The following is a 21,270-nucleotide window of genomic DNA, read 5'->3' as shown; positions in this document are numbered from 1 at the left end:
AATGCTGATAGGGAGCTTTTCCTTGTGGCTTTGAAGGAGAACTTTTGTCGTTTTGATTGTAGTTCTTTTTCTTGTGACCCTTCACATAGTTGAGTGTACCACCATGTGAGGCTTTTAGTCTGTCCTCTTCTTGGACACACATTGCTATTGTCTTTTCAATGTCTCATGTTCCAGGTGACATATTGTAGTTCACAACAAAAGTTTCAAACTCCTTTGGCAGTGAAGCCATGACCAGGTGGACCAGGAGCTTTGGTTTGATCTCCAGATCCTCATCCATGGGCTTTAGCTTTGCTGCCATATTGCTCATCCTGAGGATGTGCTCTCTTATTCCACCACCTGTGTAGTGTTCTGTCACTAGTTGTTTTAACACCTGGGTGGCATATATATTTGAAGAGCCAGTGAACTGGCTCTTTATCTTTATAAGCAACCCCCCTACGGAAGTGCACAGTGCAATGGAGCCCACAATGGTGCTCTCAATTGTATTCTTTATAAAGGCCATGCATTTTTTTGTTTGCATTGACCCACTTTTTGTTATATGATGTAGGACATCTCCAAAGGAGCATAATCCCCCCTCTTTTTAGTCCACGCAGCATCGTCATCAGTGGTCTCTCTTACTGGCTCTGTAGGTCTGACCGGCTGTGGTTCATCCAGAACCCAGTCCAGATCAGCACAAACAAATGCCAGTTCAACTTTCTTCCTCCACTCAGTGTGATTGTCACCTCTGAGTGTCGGAACATCTTTTAGGCAACTCATCAAGTGAAAGCCTCCTGAAATCACAATTTAAGTGACATCAATATAACAATCATATGCATTAATCTAACGTTGGTCAAATTAAACATATAATTGTCTATGCAATTAAATCTATATTACCGTTGGGAAAAAATTAGAAATAAATGCACCTTTAAATTTCAATAGTAAAACATGATCATGTTATTAAACAACGTTGGTCATAAAAAATAACATAATCATATTCATTTTAATAATCACTTTAACATGCTCTTTTAAAACTTAATACTATATAAACTTTTATTTTCTTTGTAAAACAACATTAATTATTTAAGCGGAAAATCATGAATAAAAATCCACACACTTTTACTCTTTACAGAAACTTTTTCTTTGACAGAATAAAAAATTACGAACTTTTTAATTTTCTTTATAAAATTCATGAACATTTCTTTTCAGAAAATTTTCTATTCTCTGAAAAAACAAAATTAACTGCAGCAGAGCCCAATGCGCGCGGCCTGCAGCGAAAAGAGCCAGCCCATGGCCTGGCCTGCGTTCCATCTGTGGCTGTAGCCTCGGCCCAGCGCCAGCGTGCCCGACTCTGCCGTCGGCCTAGTCCACTTTCAGCCCAGAAGGCCCGTGCCTCTCTAGGGTTTAGATCTGGGGCATCCATCGCGATCCGACGGTCATCCGCAGTTCTAGCTGGATCAAAACCGGCGCCCGGTCGCCCCGATCGAACCCTAGGGTTATTCTCTCTCGCACGCGCCGCTCTCGCTCTCTCCGCTCCCGCTGGCGTGAGCACGGGGCTGCGCCCCGGCTGCCCTGTCCGGTCGCCGGCGGCTGCGGCGGAAGCCACCGCGCCGTGCGCCTCCTCTTCCTTCCTCTTTCTCAATTCCTTTCTAAATCGCCTCCTATGACGGAGAGACGCCGATTGGCAGCGGGTTAGGGCCCCACCGACCGCCGGCGACGGTGTCGCCACGGCGCCGCGCGAGCACCCTTTTTCTCCTCTTTGATGCGAGGTCGAGCCCTCCTCTGCTCCCCTTGCGCCACCTTTGACAGAGAGAGAGAGAGAGAGAGAGAGAGAGAGAAACAACTGCAGCCAGCTTTGCTCCCTTTCGACGACGGTGGCGCTGTTGCCTCCCCTTCGCCGGTGACGCGTTTCCCTTAGCAGAAGCGCGCCGCCGTCGAATGGCGTGGCTGCTGTGCTCTTTGCCCCTTTCGGGGTAGGTTCTTCGTCCCTGTCGCCTCGGCTTGCCGATGCGCGACGGGATCGAGAGGAACAGGCGCGGCCTGACGGCGGTGCACTTTGCCGGCGAAGGCCCGAGGCCCTTCTCCGGTGAAAACTTTGTTATTCTTTTGTTTTCTTTTCTCTGCCCTTCTAGGGTTCTTTGGGAAGGGATGAAACTTTTCTTTTCTGTACCGAAAATCTAGACCAAATCTGGCTCTGATACCATTGATAGATTCTTTGGATCGGGGTAGGCTAGATCATCCGGTAAACCTACCTTCTGCTTGTCCAGACGAGGAACTCCCGGTGCCGGCCATGGTGACGGTGGCCGGTGATGACAGAGAGTGGATGACGGCGGTGGTGGAACTTCCCGTGAGCACCGCGCTAACCCTAGATCGGTAGGGAATATCGGTGGGGTTTGTGGTAGCGGTGAACGTCGTATCGCGTGCCCCGACCCCCACCTCTGTTAATATAGAGTGGGTCACAGGGGCCCATCAACCATAGTGGGTTGAGCGTCCCGATCAGGGCGCGGATCTAAGGGCCCGGTGGGCCGTTGGGCCCACGCGGTGGAGATCAACCTAACATTGAGATCATCAAGCTTCTCCTGAATGTTGCCAGAAATAGGATGCCAGTTTGGGTAAATGTGCTGCCATCAACTTTGAGTAAATTGGCGATGGTAAAAAGAGGTGATCTCGGGTCTCAAGAGCTCTTTGGCCACACATGCCACATGTAAAATGCTGGATGAAAACAAGAACCTTTCTCTGAAGCATTTCCTTGATGTTGAGCCTGTTATATAGAAATAACCAGAAAAAGATCTTGTGTCTTAGCGGACAACATGAGTTCCAAAGCCATGAAATTGCAGGAATGGTCTCAAATTTACCAAGGATCTTTTGATAAGCCCTTTTGTCCCGAAAAGAGGTTGCACATCTTGAATTTTGTTTGGTGCACAATTATATTCTCTTTCGAGAAACGGTGTCGATTATTGCCTTGGAGATACCATGTATTACATCCTAAGCACGTTGAACCCATCTCGGCAAACCATGTTGCCAGAACTGCATACAACAAACACTTTGGGTTCCTTAGTCGATGGCGAGGGGCAAAATAACAACCTTCAACGTCACCTTATCGACTTCTTTACCCGACTTCTTGTTTAACATGTCTTCAATGATATCCTCGGCCGTGAGACCCTCACTCACGGCGGCACACTGCAGAATGAACAACTCATCCTTGCACACCATAGCATGCGGCACCCTCTCATGTGGTTGCAGTGTTACCATGACATTGCACATTGATCGTGGTGGCACAACACGTTTCTCCGGTTTAATGCAATACCGTAGTATGCCCATCATTTCAATATCAAAGGCAACGTAATCATCAGTTATGTTAGTTAGCTGAAGTGAGCATGGTATCTGCTTGTTTACCTCGAACGGGAAATTCAGCTCGAGCAAGTCAAACTCAAGTAGCTCCCATGGGTAAGCGCTTATCTGCATGAAAAGATTTGGCACTTCCATTAGTACTTTCTAAGCTAACAATGTCATGCAGTAATAAGAATTTTAGAGCATACGAGCATACCGGGCCAGCTGGAGAGTTACCAAGATTGGTAATGTGCTCATTCGGACTTTCCATTGTATTAAGCATACTGACTATATCTGATATTTTAGGCCTCTTCTTTGGGGAGTCTGACAAGCACCTTAACGCTATTTCAATGCATTTACTTACCTGTTGGTATCCAAATGGTGGATAGTTCGCTGATTTATTCCATCTGTACCTCCACCTTCTAAGTACCTATCATTTCACAAAGGCGATTTATAATGACCCTGTAATATTTTTCCAAACAAAATGCAAGTTTTGCGCAAGCAACTGAAAAATATCAACATGATTTCAAGAAAAGAAGAATAACATCAACTGGATCTCAAATATCAAGGTAATCCCTACGTAAATTTCACAAAACAAAAACTTTTGAGTTTTTTTATGAAAGGAATATTTCAATATCAAGGAGATATAAATTGCACCCGATCTCTGCACCAACACAATCTAAGAGCTATTCAAGACATCGCTGATGCGCACACTCAAATTATTACAAAAGAAGAAAAAAGAGTGGCTGACACTGCGGTACACATCAGCCACAACAATTAGTAATGGTAATCGCAGGAAAAGGTTCCGGTGGGTGTCAGGAAAAGGTTAGACTTCTACCGATCTCGATTCTTTTGGCAGAGTGATGAGCTTAAACGAAAGTATAGGCTTGCTAAGTGGGATATAATCTGTAGGCCGAAGGACCAAGGAGGTCTAGGCATTGAAAATCTGGAAGTCAAAAACATATGTCTCCTTAGCAAGTGGCTATTTAAATTTTCGTCTGAGACGTAGACTACTTGGGCACAGATTCTGCGTAATAAGTATCTTTATGCTAAAACCTTGGCCCAGGTGAATGTGAGGCCTTCTGACTCACCTTTTTGGAAGGGTTTGATGAGAGTTAAACAACTCTTTTTCAACAAGACAAAATTTATTATCGGGAATGGAGCTACTACGAGGTTTTGGGAGGATACGTGGCTTGGGAAGACCCCCTTGCACTTCAATATCCTACTTTGTACAACATTGTTCGACGTAGAGAAGCCTACGTTGCAACTGTTTTACAATCCACTCCCCTCAATATTAGTTTTCGGAGGACGCTAGTTGGAAATCGTTGGGAGGCCTGGCTTCATCTTGTGAGACGTTTAATGGTAGTCCAGCTGTCCCAGCAGCCATCAGCTGTATTGGAAACTTACTAAGAACGGTGTGTTCTCGGTCAAATCCATGTATCTGGATGTCATTAACTCTAGCGTTATCCCTTCCTCGATACACGTTTGGAAAGTAAAGGTTCCCTTACGAATTAAAGTGTTTATATGGTTTGTGCATAAACAAGTCATTTTGACTAAGGATAACCTGGCAAAACGCAACTGGGTGGGTTCTTCTAGGTGTAGTTTTTGCGATCATAACGAAAACATTAAACACCTCTTTCTTGATTGTCTGTTGGCTAAGATTCGGTGACGGTCGATTCATATTGCGTTTAATATTAATCAGCCCACCTCTATCAACATGTTATTTGGAACATGGCTTGATGGGGTTGATTCCGATACTGCGAGACACATTCGTGTTGGTGTTTGTGCTTTATTTTGGGCAGTATGGAACTGCAGAAATGATTTAGTTTTTAACAGATCAACAAACATTCATTTCTTGCAGGTTATCTTCAGGGCCACGACGTTCATCCGTATGTGGTCGCTACTCACTCGGACGGAGGCCAGGGAGCGTTTGGTTACTACGTCTACCCGATGGGAGATAGTAGCTCGGGATATTTTCAACCGGTTTGGATGGCGGTCATGTAATAGAATAGGCATGTAGTGCTCCTATTTTATTTGCCAGCCGGTTGTGGCTTTGGGCTTTAGCTCTTATGAGCTTTTGTTTATTTTCGCACTTCGATACTTGGAGACTTTGTTGCTGGATTTCCTTTTTAATAATATGAGCCGTATGCATCTTTCTGATGCAGAGGCTGGGGTAAACCCCCTTTTCGAAAAAAAATCGCAGGGAATGCCTCCAGAGCTTGCTATACTTGATTTCAGTACATGTGTATAACATTTTCATTGTTTAAAATTTGATCTAGTACATTAATGTAAACTTTCGTGGTTATGTACTCCTTTACATTTCATTTCCATTACACATCCATTACACATTCGCTTCGTATGTGGTCTACGCTACACCAAGTAGAGTACCAACCGTTGTTCAAGACGGTGTGTTGAAGCGGGTTGCCGGGAAGGTTTTTGCCTAACATGGGTGACAACATAATCTCCGGATCGGTCCACCACCTCCTTCGACATAGGCATAGTGTTTGTCCTATAACACTACTGTCGCTGATATGTTTTCTTTAATCATCTTTCATCACAGTTGATGTTTGGCCATGTGCATCTTAGTTATGCAGAGGCTAGGTGTTGCTCATCATACTTTGTATTCGATTGATGCTACATTTTGAGTTAATAAAAACGTCTTTTATTGAAAAATTATATGAATATAGCAAGATGTGGGTTCCATTACGATTATATGCAAAGTATTTGGAAAAGAAAATAACATAACAAACTTAAACTATGGGTTGAATATTCTTACATTTTGAATATCAGGTTCATCCTTACATCCAGTCACGAGCTCTTTGATTATAACGCCCAGGCTGTATATGTCTGACCTGATTGACACCTCACCACGAGCTATGAATTCCGGAGCACAATATCCACTGCATGAAAGCACAGTGTTCAATTATATTATCTTTGGTGTTGGATGAAGCGAAAACGTTTTAATTGGGTGCACATGAACAGAGAATTGAGTTCTCTGCATGCAAGCTTACCGTGATCCTGTGGGGTCACTAGTGACAGCGTGTGTTGCTCCATCAAGGAGTTTTGATATACCAAAATCTGTAATTTTTGGTATCATAAGATCATCAAGCAGTATATTCTCAGGTTTCATGTCCCTATGAACAATACCCTTTTCCGTGTGAAGATAAACCAAACCATCACAGATTCCTCGAATTATCTGGTAGCGCGTATGCCATTCAAGTCCCCTTAGTTCGTCTACATAAGTTAAACAGAGTAAAATTGAGGAAATGGAAAGGTAAATCAAATAAGGAAAGGAACTTCATCACACCACATGCATTGTCATACCAGTAAGATATCTGTCAAGGCTTCCATTACTGATATACTCGAAACAGAGTAATCTTTCCCTCATCTCGGCAAAAATATACTTCGAAGGTTCTCCTGATTCTGAATGTTTCATTGCTTTATTCTCTGTATTGGCACAGTAGCCCAGAAACCGTACTATATTTTTGTGTTTTACACTGATTAGAGAAGTAGTCTCACGATTAAATGATTCATCGTTGAATGTATGGCAGTTTAAAATCCTTTTAACAGCAACACTACTGTTTTGAAGATCGCCCTGTTTAACTTGTCTTGTTAGCACAATCAAGAGTCTCGGGACCAAGTTCAGTTCTGCTCTGAAAAAGCCTTTACGATTGGGGATTTTAGAATTTACTTACCTTGTAAACGATTCCGAATCCACCACAGCCAATTTGTCGCTTATCATTGAAATCCTCAGTGATGTGTTTTAAAAGTGCTAACGGCAGATTAGTCGGCTCCGCGCTTCGGTCAAGTACTATATGCTCCAGGACATTTGAGGCTGATTCCATCTCCACCCTGATTACAGCATGCACTTCCATATTCAGACCTAGAGAAATTAAGTTGCTTTCTAAACGCATATTGTTCAGTGATATAGGGTAATTACTGAGATTTGCCTCAGTTCTTAGTTCATACACTGAAGCATACGTTGTGATTAATAATACTCCCTCCTTTCCATAATTCTTGTCATGGTAACTAAAGCCACGACAAGAATTATGGAACGGAAGGAGTACTTAATAGCTCATGTTTTAGTACTTATGTTCATAGCATATGTTGTGACTAATAGCTGTATTATTACTTGTCTAACAAAGCTTGAACTGTGCAAATAAGCCCTCATGGAAGGAGGGAGATGCAGAGTGTTTGGTTTAAGTTTGACTGTCCGCTGGAATGATTTTCTATTGTAAATCCTCCGTCTCCTTCACAGTGCTAAGCAAGCTGGGCTTAAAAGCCTTTTCTCTAATAAACTATGCTTTTCATCATGTGTGTTAACACTATGGTTGAAAACCAGAGAGTACTCAAAGATCTAGTATAAATTGCTCTTGTATAATCTTTCCAACAAAATGCATTGGGTGAAATCATGATTCAAGCCCGAACAGTCAGGAGGGGATCGATGAAATTCTACTACTTGTAAGAGAAGAAATGTGACTTTTATCGCCTATGTTTTTTTTACCTGCAAAAAAAAAAGTTAGCACAGACACGCAGCAGAGAATAGACATGAGAGTCAGTCTTACCTTTCTCTGCAAGCCATACTGCGTGAAATCCCGACGCCTCCTTCCTCCTACATAGAAAGAGATGTTTGGTAATGTTTCTTGCTTAATTCTCTGTAGCATGAGACAAACTACCATATCAGTCTCATCTTTAACTTTTGAATAAATATAAAGAATAATCCACTTCATCATAAATTCCTATATACCACTACTTTCGAACTAAAATCTCTATGTACCAATTACCAAACTACCGTTTTACATGACTGTTAATTTTCTCACAACTGCTTGGCCTCAATGTAAGGCTACTATAAAGTTCTAAAATTCTAATACAATTTGGGCTTCTCAAGATTCAATCTGGATTTTCTCAATAAAAATAATAATTCAATCTAGACATCTGAATATCGCTGAAAACAAATCTTCTATTCACGCAGCAAATGTTGGAATTAATCTCTAGTTATAACAAACTGAAAAAGAAAAGGGGAGCTAACAAAATTCTCACGTAAGTGCCCTGATTGGGGGCACCAAATTGGTTTCGATCCCGGGTCTTGAGTGCCAAAACAATATAAAGGGCATTTGGGGTTGTTAGAAAGATAAGATACAACTCATGGCTGACACTCCTAATCCTAACTGTGAAGGCAGTGCCGGCGGCAAATCGTGCTGCACCACTACGTTTCCCTATATATTTTAGCACAGGTGAGGCAGCCATGGACATACGTATTTTTTGGTGAGGCAGCCATGGACATACGTATTTTAGCCACTACCGGATTCATCATGATTCTTGTTAGTACCTAATCGTCCACATACGTATTTTTTATGTTCTAATTAAGAGATCAAGATCCTAGATGTTAACCTAAAGGTTTTATACTAACAACAAAAACTGTCTATAGACAGGGGAAAAAATGGACGTATCTGGATCAAGGCGTTATCTTCTTATTCAGTGATCTAGTAGGAAATTTCAAAAAAGGAGTAAGCCGACATGCACGTCCAGTTTTCTCGGCCTGATGGCCAAAACATAGTACCGACCAAGTGTTCCAGAAACTTGAATCAAAAACTCTGACGGCAGTTGCAAAGAATTCAGGGGAAGTATATTGGTACCTTCTCTTTGCATGCCTCCATCTCTGGGCTAAAATAGACACCAATTGCGTCAATCTCGTCTCCGCTAACATTGACAAAGAAGCCAACTATACTACCATTGCCCTGCAGCGAACTTCTGAAACGAGTTCCCCCTCCTTTTCCGTATGGTCCATAGCCACCAGTATTGGTGACAAAGTAAAGTGATGTTACAACATCTGAATATCCGGAGTTACGACCAAGTGTTCCAGAAACTGCAGTCAAAAACTCTGACCGCCCAAGAATAATCTACAGGTGAAGAAAGCTCAGTGCCATCATAGGTATTTGTATAAAGTGATAATTAGAACATCGATAAACAGAAACGACACACATGCATGTATGCTGCCCTATTTTCTCAACATGAACCCTGTTTAACTCGAGTTGAATGTACATCACCTGCACTAAAATGCTAGTCATATAATTACTCAAATCATAAAGCAATCATATCATCATGAGGAAGGACATATTCTGAAAGGGCTGGAAGTTCGTTCAACCATATATAAACTTAACCGTCTCACTTTGACCACAATATGAAAGGATGCAGTATTTACATTGGTACTGAGGTAAAACAACATCACTATATTTTTCAATGTCAAGTAGTTTATAACAACATCACTATATTTTCCAATGTCAAGCACTTTATATAGTATCCTCCGCTTTAGTATAACAAGTACTCACGCTTTCTCATAATATAAGAAGTTATTACAAGCGATATATATTATGGGCTGTTTTTACGGTACCCTGGTACTCCCGAGTGAGAGATGGGAGTACCAGATAAATCCAACCATCCATCTATAGGGGTATGTTAGACATTTTCTCTTGGCTAATTAGTTCTGATTTTTATTCCAACTGAATCAACCGCATCAGGCCGCCGCGATCGCATTGTTTGTTTCACCTTCGTGGTAGCGGCTGGAGACTTTGTTCTCCTCATCGCTGCACCCTCGTGAGATGTATCGATTTGAACAATTTAACCAAGAAATATTAGTAGCCATCCGGTGAATTCCTGTTAATTACAGATTAATTGAACTATGACGCTGTTGGAGAACTGCGCTCCTCCCCATATACCCGTGATGGGCAAGTACCCCGTACGGCAGAGTCATCCCTGACAAATTCGCGTAGCCGCAGCCATTGGCGGCGGCCATTGACATGCTCATCACGGGTGTGCAGAATCTGGATCGTGAACTGCTGTGGCATACTCCTAATCACCTCGGTGGTGATGACCATGCGATCATCATGCCCCGCCACACATGATCATCCTATATGTTTTGGGATTTCACTTTTTACCAATGACATTGATTCGGGATTAGGGTTCATTAGAAAATTATGTTTGAAGTATGCGTTCACAACCTTACGAGCAAGTTTTAGTAAATTGGCATCTCATTCTATTTAGTATTTCTATAGTAATTAATAATAACATTGAGAAATAAATAAATCGCCCATTGATCATGGTTTTACCCCTAACATCAAGGTACTCCTAATTCTTTTGTGGTGGCACTCCCTAGGCTTATATTGGAGTACCATGTAAGTTTAGCCGTTAGATTAAGATGGATGAATGGCTCACATTTATTTAGGGGTACCGTAAAAGAGCTCATATTATGAGACGGAGAAAGTAATAGTTAATGTCGCAGGCTGAAGACTGTACCCGGTAAAAGATGTCATCGGCTTTGGAACCGAAGGATTACCCTTCAGCAATTATAGATAGTGTGAGAATCAATTCATACATACAAAACCCACAGGAGTAAGACCTGTACTCACCGTGTCAATTTTCCCGTCGAATGGCTCAGGCGTCCAACCCCACGGACCAGCGGTCTGCTGTTGCCCATCCCAGTCAATGTATGCAAACGTAAGTGAATTGATTACAGTACTATTATGAACTACCACACTTATCAGACGACGAGGTAACACATCCACGTCATTAGGCCTCCCTGTATCACTGCCCCATGGCCCAATTTTTGTAACCGAGTCCTGAGTACAATCCGGTTAATGAAACGTCAGAAGACTGGGAATGTGAAAAGAACAGTAAAAACAGACAATTGAAGCTATTTGGCACCTGTCCTTTCATTGGTTCCCAAAGTTTACTCTCAGAGTTCACATAAAGACCAATTGACTCAACCACCCACTCAGCATGGGCGAAGAAGCCAACGATGCTACCATTGCTCATCACTGGACTGTGAAAAGGAATTCCTACTCCTCCTCCAAAAGGTCCATACTGACGACCAGTGGTGGTAAACATAACAGATGTTATAACGTTGGAAGAATATTGGGCAGAGAAAGCAATTGTTCCCGAAACTTCGGTCAGGAACTCCGAGGGTCCTAGTTGAATCTACAAGAGGAGAAAAATATGATTATCAGCTTAGCTATATGTACACGGAGGTAGATTTCTTCCATGAAAGCATAACTTGAGTTACATTTACACACCGTGTCAAAGCTGCCATAAGAGAAGTCTTTACAACCCCCCCATGGACCTGCATGGTGCTGCTTTCCATAGTTATCGCTGTACGAAAATGCAAGTGAATATATGACCTCTCCACTACGGATTGTGACGCTATTCAGACGCAGTGGTGACGCTTTGATGTCATTAAAGATGCCTCTGTTTCCACCCCATGGCCCTATCTTCGTAATATATGCCTAAGGAAACGCATTAGCGAAGCATAACATTACAAGGAGAAACAAAAATTAAGAATAAATACAAGGACTAAATCATGTTTTGATTGACTTTGACTAAGTACTTCCTCTGTATCTAAACGCCCTTATATTTCTTTACAGAGGGAGTATATTCTACTTTTCAATTTGATTGGTTGGATATTTGGCTAAAAATTTCATGATTGATTAATATGCAGAGCTCAACATAGCGTTAAGTTTCTGCTAACACAACTGTCTTTTTTTTTATGTCAGGGCTCTGCACCTATTCATTAAGATTAAGATAGGCAAAAGGTAAAACAAGTGTTTTTATGTACAAAGAGAAAGAAAAAACTATGTCAAGCAGTAACCTCACCTTATCTATCTCCTTTACACTATCGCCTTCTAGGTTTGGGTGGGGATATGCGAACCCATCGCTCCCCACGGAGAGGAGGGTGAAGCCTCGGTGGTGCGGGGACGACAGGACCACGTCGGGGCCGCGGCGGCGGCGCCAGTCGATGAAGAGCCTGCCTCTGGCGGCCTCCCCGACGCCGCGGCTGAAGAAGACGGTGTCGCCGGCCTCGAGGAGCGTCTCCCCGACGAAGCGGCTCCACCCCTTAGTCATCACGTAGCTCTGGCTGCTGTTCCAGTAGGAGTAGCGGAAGCGCCATGGCTTCCCTGCGCTGTCCTCGAAGTCGAGCAGGAGGCCGTTGTCGTTGGAGGAGGCGTCCAGCGGGAAGTACTTCTCGGCGTGCTGCTTCGGGATCACCAGCCGGTTCTGCTTGCCCGTGTCGCTCGGCGTGACCACCTTGACGAACATGCACTCCTTCTCCACCTCCGCCGCCGCGGCCTCCTCAGCCTGATGATCAGCTGGCAGCGGCGGCGGCCACGGGCGACCATCAGCCGCCGTGGAGGCCATGCTTGCGGTGAACTCCATGTGCGCTAGTCTACAGATCCACACCACCGATCGAGAGGTTTCCCCTTGACCTTTGACCAGCCCGATAGCTAGCTCGTGCTCCCCTGCTCCTAGTGTTGCGCTGTTACTGTTGTTTATATATTATAAAAATAGGGTATTGGGAAGCGCTGGTCCTAGCGCATCGCCGGAACGTCTGACTTAAGATTCGTCCCCCCACGTGAGAGAACGATTTTGATAGAGCGTATTTGGAACACAAATCATTGTATTTCCAGTGTGCCTAGCTCGCACATAACCCTACACGCTGTTTGCACACGGAGTGGCAAACGCCCGTTGGACCATCGCGACCATGGCGTGCCTTCGTGTTGTCGCCGGCGGTGAACTGTCTCTCACCCTCTCTCACTACCCGAATAACCCATTATGCTGACGGTTCTTTCAATGCCGACAGCGGGGCCGTCGGCATAGTTGGAGGTATGCCGACGGCCTGGGAAACACCCTCGGTACAGAAAAGCCGCCGGCACATCTCCATCTATGCCGACGTCCTGCTATAGGCATAGATAGACCATCGACATATCTCGATCTATGTCGACGACTGCAGTTGGTATAGAAATTCCATCAACATACAGGTGGCCCTGGCAACCCAGCCACAGACAGCCGGTTGACGCCGTCTAATCTATGTGGACGGCCTTGATGGTGGCCGTCGGCATAGATTATATCTTTATTTTTTATTTTAAATCTTTTTCTTTTTTAGTAAAAATTTGATTAATTTAAATCTGACTTATCTAAACTTAAACATACACAAATTATATATCTATTTGGGTTGAATTTTTCATAGATTATGAATATCTAGTTTTTTTTAGCCTGTTAGAAATGTGACCTCGTGTATTTTTGCATATCGGTCCTTATACTTTGTTAAAATCATAAGTAATTTTTCATCGATTTTGACAAATTTTACCACACCCTTGTAGGGCGATATGACGACACCGTGCTAGGTCTCAAGGATTTTTCGATATCTTGTAGGGCGATATGCTGTTCTCACTTGAACAAGCCTCCCACTTATGATTAACCCCCTCGCAAGCATCCGCAACTACGAAAGAAGGATTAAGATAAAATCTAACCATAGCATTAAATATATGGATCCAAATCAGTCCCTTATGAAATAGCGCATAAACTAGGGTTTAAGCTTCTGTCATTCTAGCAACCCATCATCTAATAGCTGCTCCACAATGCATTCCCTTAGGCCCAAACATGATGAAGTGTCATGTAGTCGACGTTCACATAACACCACTAAGGGAATCACAACATACATACCATCAAAATATCGAACGAATATCAAATTCATACGATTACTTGCAACATGACTTCTCCCGTGTCCTCAAGAACAAAAGTAACTACTCACACAACATATTCATGATCAAGATCAGAGGGGTAATAAATATCATAGTGGATCTGAACATATAATCTTCCACCAAATAAACCGGCTAGCATCAACTACAAGATGTAATCAACACTTCTAGTCACCCACAGGTACCAATCAGAGGTTTTGATACAAAGATTGAACACAAGAGATGAACTAGGGTTTGAGATGAGATGGTGCTGTTGAAGATGTTGATGAATATTGGCCTCCCAAACATGAGAGGGTTGTTGGTGATGACGATGGCTTCGATTCCCCCCTCCTGGAGGGAAGTTCCCCTTGACGGAATCGCTCCGTCGGAGGGCAAAAGTGCTCCTACCCAAGTCCCGCCTCGAGATGGAGGTGCTCCGTCCCGAAAGTCCCCTCTTTATTTTTCTAGGTCAAAATACTTCATGTACCAGAAGATGGGCACCGGAGGTGGGCCAGGGCCCCCACTACCCACCAGGGCGTGCCAGAGGGGGAGGCGCGCCCTGGTGCCTTGTGGGCGCCTGGGTGACCCCCCTTCAGTAGTTCTTTATTCATATATTTTTTATATATTTAGAAATAATTCTCCGTGAAATTTTAGCTCATTTGGAGATGTGCAGATTAGGTATCTCTGACATAGCTTTTCCAGGTCCAGAATTCCAGCTGCCGACATTCTCCTTCTTTGTGTAAACCTTGCATATTATGAGAGAAAAGACATTAGTATTACTCCATAGAGTGTTATAATGAATAAAAACACTATAAATAACAATAAGAAAACATGATGTAAAATGGACGTATCATTACTCATTTAAGTGTCTGACATGGCATGACGGGGATGTTGGAGCACTTTTATTCCTTTATGAAATCCTTTTTGTTATTCGAGTCGGGGCACACAATGGTTAACTCCTACCAACATCCTCCCTAGTGGCATGCGAGTAATACTTTTCTTCGAGGGCCAATAAAACTTTCACAATAAATATATGAGTTCTTTATGACTAGTGAGTTCATGAACTAATACGACACTGCACCTATCCACATTTTGCTAGCCTCTCCGGTACCGGGCATTGCTCTTTCTCACCTCAAGAGTTGGTACAAACTCTGGTGCATCCAAACCCCGTGTTATGATACACTCGATCACACATAACCCTATATATATCCTTCCCCAAAATAGCCACCATACCTACCTACCATGGCATTTCCATAGCCATTCCGAGATCTATTGCCATGCAACTTCCAGGGTTACTATCCACATGACTTGTGTGTTCATCGTCATATTGCTTTGCATGATCAAATAGAGCGAACATGATATTTGTGGCAAATCCATCATTCATCATTGTAATACATGTTACACTAGGTCATTGCACATCCTGGTACACTGCTAGAGGAATTCACATAGAGTCATATTGTTTTAGTTTTATCGAGTTGTAGCAAATAAAAGTGTGATGATCATCATTATTAGAGCATCGTTACAGTGATGAAAATAATGATGGAGACTGATGAGTCCTCCAAAAAATGGGGATGAGGTTAATGATATTGTTCTAAAAAAATGAGGAAAAAAAGAAAAAAAGAGGAAAAAAGAGAGAAAGGGCAATGCTACTATCCTTTTACCACACTTATGCTTCAAAATAGTACCATGTTCTTCATATAGAGAGTATCCAGATTTATCATTTTCATATACTAGTGGAAAGTTTACATCATAGAACTTGGCTTGTACATTCCAATAACGACCTTCCTCAAATGCCCGAGGTCTTCATGAGCAAGCAAGTTGGATGCATGCCCACTTACACTATAAGAAATATGTCAACTTATGACCTTCTGTCAGTGACCCTCGAAGAATTGGTCATAAATTTATGACCATTTTAGACCAATTGGTCAAAAGCTGTTCAGGGGGCTTCAAACCCTAAACCATTGCGACCATTTTGGTCAGAAAGGTCGTAATTTCCTTACACGAAATGGTCACAAAGCAAATAGTGCTAGTCCGCTGCCTTATTTCTAGTTGTTAATGACCAATATAGATGGTCATAACCTTGTAGATTGTGGTGGGTTGTGATGACTAGGCGCCATCTCATCAGTTTTGCCTATGTGTCATGTCCATGTGGCAGTTTTTGCCCTAGGTTGTGAAGCAACCTATATTTCTATCATTCCCAAAATTCCCAAAAAAATCTCATAAATTCTTTGGGTCATATCTTCATCAAATATGTAAAAATCCTTCCTTGCCTAGTTCAAAACTAATTCAACAATATTCATTTTCCTATTATGTTCACAACAACACTTTATGAAGGAAGTGCTATTTATATATTCTTGATTGCCCTACGAATTTTTGGGCACTCTTTCCTATCCAAATCATTACCGCATGACAAAATTCAGCTCCATTTGCCTAGCAAATCTTCCTCGGCAAATTTCCAAAGTTTTTGTCCACCTAGAAGCATTGTGAAGGAAGTACCTTTTTTATATCTCTAAATGACATGAAATTTATACAGTTTCTTCATATGCCCAAATTATCACCCTCCTCCAAATTGCAGCTCAGTCAAATCATCTATGTGAGCCCAGGTTCAATTTATATTTTATGGCCAAATTGGCACGTTGCAAAGCAAGTGTTATATAGACCCCTCCTATTACCCTCAAACTTTTCGGGCACTCTTCCATACCCAAATCATTGCCACATGATAATATTCAGCTCAATTTTCCTAGTAAATCTTTCTCGGGAAATTTCCAAAGTTTCTACCTCGAGAGAAGCTTTGTGAAGTAAGTACTAGCTAGGCTTACCCAAATGATCTGAAAATTGACCAGCGCATGACCATACCTAAGTAACTTACCTACACCAATTTTGAGCTCATTTCATTCATCCAATCTCTCTCACTAGTTTTCCCAAGTTTCTGTCCATAGAAGAGCATTGTGAAGGAAGTACTACTTTGGCATGTCCAAATGGTATCAATTTGCTACAATGCTTTCCTATGCCCAAATAACCATCCTCCACAAAATTTCAGCTCAATCCATTCATTATTTTGAGCCCAGCTTCAACATTCATATTTTTGTCCAGCGTGGTACTTTGCAAAGCAAGTACCACCTAGGATCCTCCTTTTGAGCTAAAAATTTGTGAAGACATTCTCCTTAGTAGATGATCATCCTCAGCCAAAACTCACGCCCATTGGCCATGTGCATTTCCCGTACCGCTAATCAAACACTTGGCTGCTAATTCATGTTTGAGCATCGATTGGTCTTCTCGTGAGAATCTTATGTTGTAATTTTCTTCCTAGCACCAACCTGGGGAGTGCCCAACCCACTAGACATGCCTAAGCCGCACAGAACACATGGCAACATTACGGTCACGCGGTGACCACGCGACGGGCATGCGAGTTTACGCGCTCTAGAGTTGAGGCCCTCGGCCACCGCCCAAACCTCGCCGTATTACAAGTTTGTTATTTTTCCTAGGAACTTGGCCACATATGATGACACAATGCGAAGGTTTCCCAATTTTTTGATTTTTTTGAATTTTTCATACCCGTTTCAAAATGCGGTCAAAACGGCGGGAATGACCGTTCCTAGCTAGTGGTTGAATCTTGGATTTTTTGGGTGTTTCTCTGATTAAATAGATACTTATGTACCTATAAATGATTTTTGAAAAAAATAAATAGCAAACTATGAGGCAGCTGCAGTTCAAATTTGACCCGCTTCCAACTGAATCGGCGGAAATTTGCCTTTTTCATGAGAGGTGGATCAAATTTTTTTACACCCAACCATTTTGTCAATTGTGCATTAAATATGGCCTAGTATTTTATAAAAATGATTTGGTCCAATTTTGCAACAATTATTTGGTAGTTCCTTCACAAAAAAACCTCCTTTCTGGCACTCGAAAAATGGAAAATGGTTTTTTCGTCCAACCAAAATGAAAACTTCCTAAGGCAACATTGTTTGCCATTCAAATATGCACCCTTGTGCACAATATGAGATCATTTGAACAAACTATGCCATGAATGTGGCCATAAGATTGATCATTTGGCTTGAAAGCCATTGATCTCCACACATGATAGCTCGTTTCTGAGAACACTTTTTTAAAATAATTGCCGTATTACAAGTTTGTTATTTTTCCTAGGAACTTGGCCACATATGATGACACAATGCGAAGGTTTCCCAATTTTTTGATTTTTTTTGAATTTTTTATACCCGTTTCAAAATGCGGTCAAAATGGCGGGAATGACCGTTCCTAGCTAGTGGTTGAATCTTGGAATTTTTTTGGTGTTTCTCTAATTAAATAGATACTTATGTACCTAGAAATGATTTTTGAAAAAAATAAATAGCAAACTATGAGGCAACTGCAGTTCAAATTTGACCCGCTTCCAACTGAATCGGCGGAAATTTGCCTTTTTCACGAGAGGTGGATCAAAATTTTTACACCCAACCATTTTGTCAATTGTGCATTAAATATGGCCTAGTATTTTATAAAAATGATTTGGTCCAATTTTGCAACAATTATTTGGTAGATCCTTCACAAAAAAACCTCCTTTCGGGCACTCGAAAAATGGAAAATGGTTTTTTCGTCCAACGAAAATGAAAACTTCCTTAGGCAACATTGTTTGCCATTCCAATATGCACCCTTGTGCAGAATATGAGATCATTTGAACAAACTATGCCATGAATGTGGCCATAAGATTGATCATTTGGCTTGAAAGCCATTGATCTCCACACATGATAGCTCGTTTCTGAGAACACTTTTTTAAAATAATTGCCGTATTACAAGTTTGTTATTTTTCCTAGGAACTTGGCCACATATGATGACACAATGCGAAGGTTTCCCAATTTTTTGATTTTTTTGAATTTTTTATACCCGTTTCAAAATGCGGTCAAAACGGCGGGAATGACCGTTCCTAGCTAGTGGTTGAATCTTGGAATTTTTTTGGTGTTTCTCTGATTAAATAGATACTTTTGTACCTATAAATGATTTTTGTAAAAAATAAATAGCAAACTATGAGGCATCCGCAGTTCAAATTTGACCCGCTTCCAGCTGAATCGGTGGAAATTTGTCTTTTTCACCAGAGGTGGATCAAAACTTTTTACACCCAATAATTTGGTCAATTCTGAATTAAATATGGCCTAGTATTTTAGAAAAATGATTTGGTCCAATTTTGCAACAAATATATTATAGGTCCTTCAGAAAAAAACTCAGTTGGGACACTAAAAAAATGATTAAAAATAGCTAGAAAGATCAGAAATGCATACAAATTGGTGCTCATCCATAAAATGTGGTCTAGCTTGAGTGAAAATTTGTATAATGCCCTTTTGCAAAATATTTTTGATAGTTGCTTCACAAAATAGCTCTATCTTTAGTACTTGGAAATTATTTTAAATCACAGATTTCTCGGACCAATCAGAACACTTCTCACGGATCACCCCACTCTATGTGATCTGAACCGTCCATACCAGGTGAATCCAACGTCTCTCACTCCACTCCTCAGCAGGCCAACCCAAACCCTAACTCCACTCCTCTCCCCTCTCTCCCCCGATTCAGATCCACTCGCAGCCGCCACCTACCTCCCGCCCTCGATTCAGATCCTCTCTCTCTCCCCGATCCAGATTGACGCCGCCTCCCTCCCTCTCTCTCTGCCCGATCCAAATCGACGCCGCCTCCCCCTCTCTCTCTCGATTCCCGTTGCCGCCGGCGGCGCCCTCCTTCCCTCACCCTCTCCTCCTCCCCTCCTCACGGCGCGTCCACCACACCATGAATCCTGGCGACCCACCCCGTCTCCGCGCCCGCCTCGGCAACCACCTCCGCTGCGCCGGCTCATCCACCCCGTCTCCCCGTCCCATCCATGTCCGCGCTGGCTCCGTCTCTGTCTCCTTTCATGGGAGGTGACCCGCACCCGGCCCCGTGGCCGTGGAGGGGCGGCGGAGGCCTTGTGTAGATCCCATCGGGATCCCGTCAGGATCACGACGCAGACGCATGCCCAGACGCCATGACCCGTCTCCCTCCCCTCCTCTAATCAGGAAGGAGAGGCCAGGCACCGACCATGAACTCGCTCTACCCGGGAGGCCGCTCGCCATCAAGGTCACCCCCACCCCCTCTTGGATCTGCTCTTCCTCCTTTCCCTTCCCTTCCCTAACGCGCGCCATTTTCTTCCTCACGCAGGGTTGCAGGCGATTCGATCAGGTCCGGGAGCTGGCGGACATGCTAACCCGCGAACCCGTCATGCAGCGCGCCTTCCTCCCCAAGGAGCGGCCTGCTCGGTCGTCGGTGGGTACGCGCAGTGGCCCGAAGGGGCGCATGCTCGCTCCAAGCGCGAGGGGGGACGCGCCGGATCTCGCGGGGCAAGTGCGCCAGCGACCTGAGGTATACTTCCTTCACTTCCTGATCTGGAGACGTCCCTGTTTGAGCTTATACCAAAGAGACGTCCCTGTTTGAGCTGAAGTTTATATCCAAATAGGACGATTGAGATGTCACTTGAGCTACTAGACAGGCATGATTAGTCTATGTGTGTACTAATTCAGCTACTAGATATAGATAGGAGTGTAGCATCATTACATTGACTAGTCTGTACGTGTAGGTACTACTGTATCTGGTTGGCGTTGAAGTCAACTTAGAAGACCAACGATTTTTCTACCTCAGTCAGGAGTATTATGCCTAGACAGAGCATGGTTTCTCAATCAAGTTTCTTGCTGCACACACTACATTCTAAATAGATTTATTAACTTGATCTTAGAGCTATTTATGCAACAATATCACAAAACTGACAGTGATGTGAATTTGTTAAGGGAGGTAGCTGCTTTTATGTGATCAGAGGCATAAACAGTGCAGTTTTAATTTTCCAGTATGTCTTTGAGGTAATAATGTCATGGAAGTCCTTGGTAATACTCATATGAGTGCTTAGTATACTCACATCATGGTCTACACGGTGTCAGTTATCAACTAGCTGTAACCCATATTAGTGCTTAGTATACTCATGAAAAGGGTTATTTCTCCACCTGGAGTTCACGGTTTATGCAGCAGTTGTTCTTCTACCAATCTATTGCTCGATTGTGTTGCGGATTCATATGATATTGGTGTACACTCAATTTGGTTATTTCTTGCTAGTTCTGCTACTAGTTGCTGTGTAATCCTAGTACTACAGGTGGATCAATCTCCCCCTCCCTCTCACCCCCGTCTCTGTCTCTGCAGGTAGGACAGGAGGAACAGCGACAAGCGACGGGATGAAGCCCGGCCATGGAAACCCACCGCAGCCTTCAAGACCTCGATGGCGGTCGGTGCTATGGTATGAATCCTTCCTCCACTTCAAGACCTCTACGTATGGCGGTCGGCAGCATGCGCGCGCATTGCACTCTTCCTCTTGCTCTGTTCCTGGGCTGATACTAGCGGCGGTGCAGGGGATCCTGATCAACATGCAGTTCCCGGGGCCGCAGATCGACGCCGTCAC

The 21,270-nt window shown here is 43.1% G+C and overlaps 1 protein-coding gene across 2 annotated transcripts; it reads right to left on the bottom strand.

Moving 5' to 3' along the window:
• Window positions 1–420: 420 nt before the first annotated feature.
• Window positions 421–12,577, bottom strand: LOC123106001 (uncharacterized). 2 transcript variants are annotated; one of them, XM_044528198.1, is made up of 13 exons: window positions 11,950–12,577; window positions 11,373–11,582; window positions 11,005–11,277; window positions 10,710–10,919; window positions 8,940–9,203; window positions 7,869–7,915; window positions 6,999–7,155; window positions 6,628–6,898; window positions 6,315–6,537; window positions 6,080–6,203; window positions 3,521–3,733; window positions 3,370–3,432; window positions 421–767 (listed from the first exon to the last, which is right to left on the bottom strand). In XM_044528198.1, the coding sequence occupies exons 1-13, from the start codon at window positions 12,508–12,510 to the stop codon at window positions 753–755; spliced, it is 2,631 nt and encodes an 876-aa protein (XP_044384133.1). In that variant the 5' UTR covers window positions 12,511–12,577; the 3' UTR covers window positions 421–752. The 2 variants fall into 2 exon arrangements, with proteins under 2 accessions (XP_044384133.1, XP_044384132.1); XM_044528197.1 differs by lacking the exon at window positions 421–767 and having other exon boundaries at window positions 2,693–3,432.
• Window positions 12,578–21,270: the final 8,693 nt, after the last annotated feature.

This window comes from Triticum aestivum, chromosome 5A (assembly GCF_018294505.1).
Source record: "Triticum aestivum cultivar Chinese Spring chromosome 5A, IWGSC CS RefSeq v2.1, whole genome shotgun sequence".
Taxonomy (NCBI): Eukaryota; Viridiplantae; Streptophyta; class Magnoliopsida; order Poales; family Poaceae; genus Triticum; species Triticum aestivum.
Note: the sequence above shows the minus strand (reverse complement) of the source record. Positions and strands in the feature narration are given on the sequence as shown.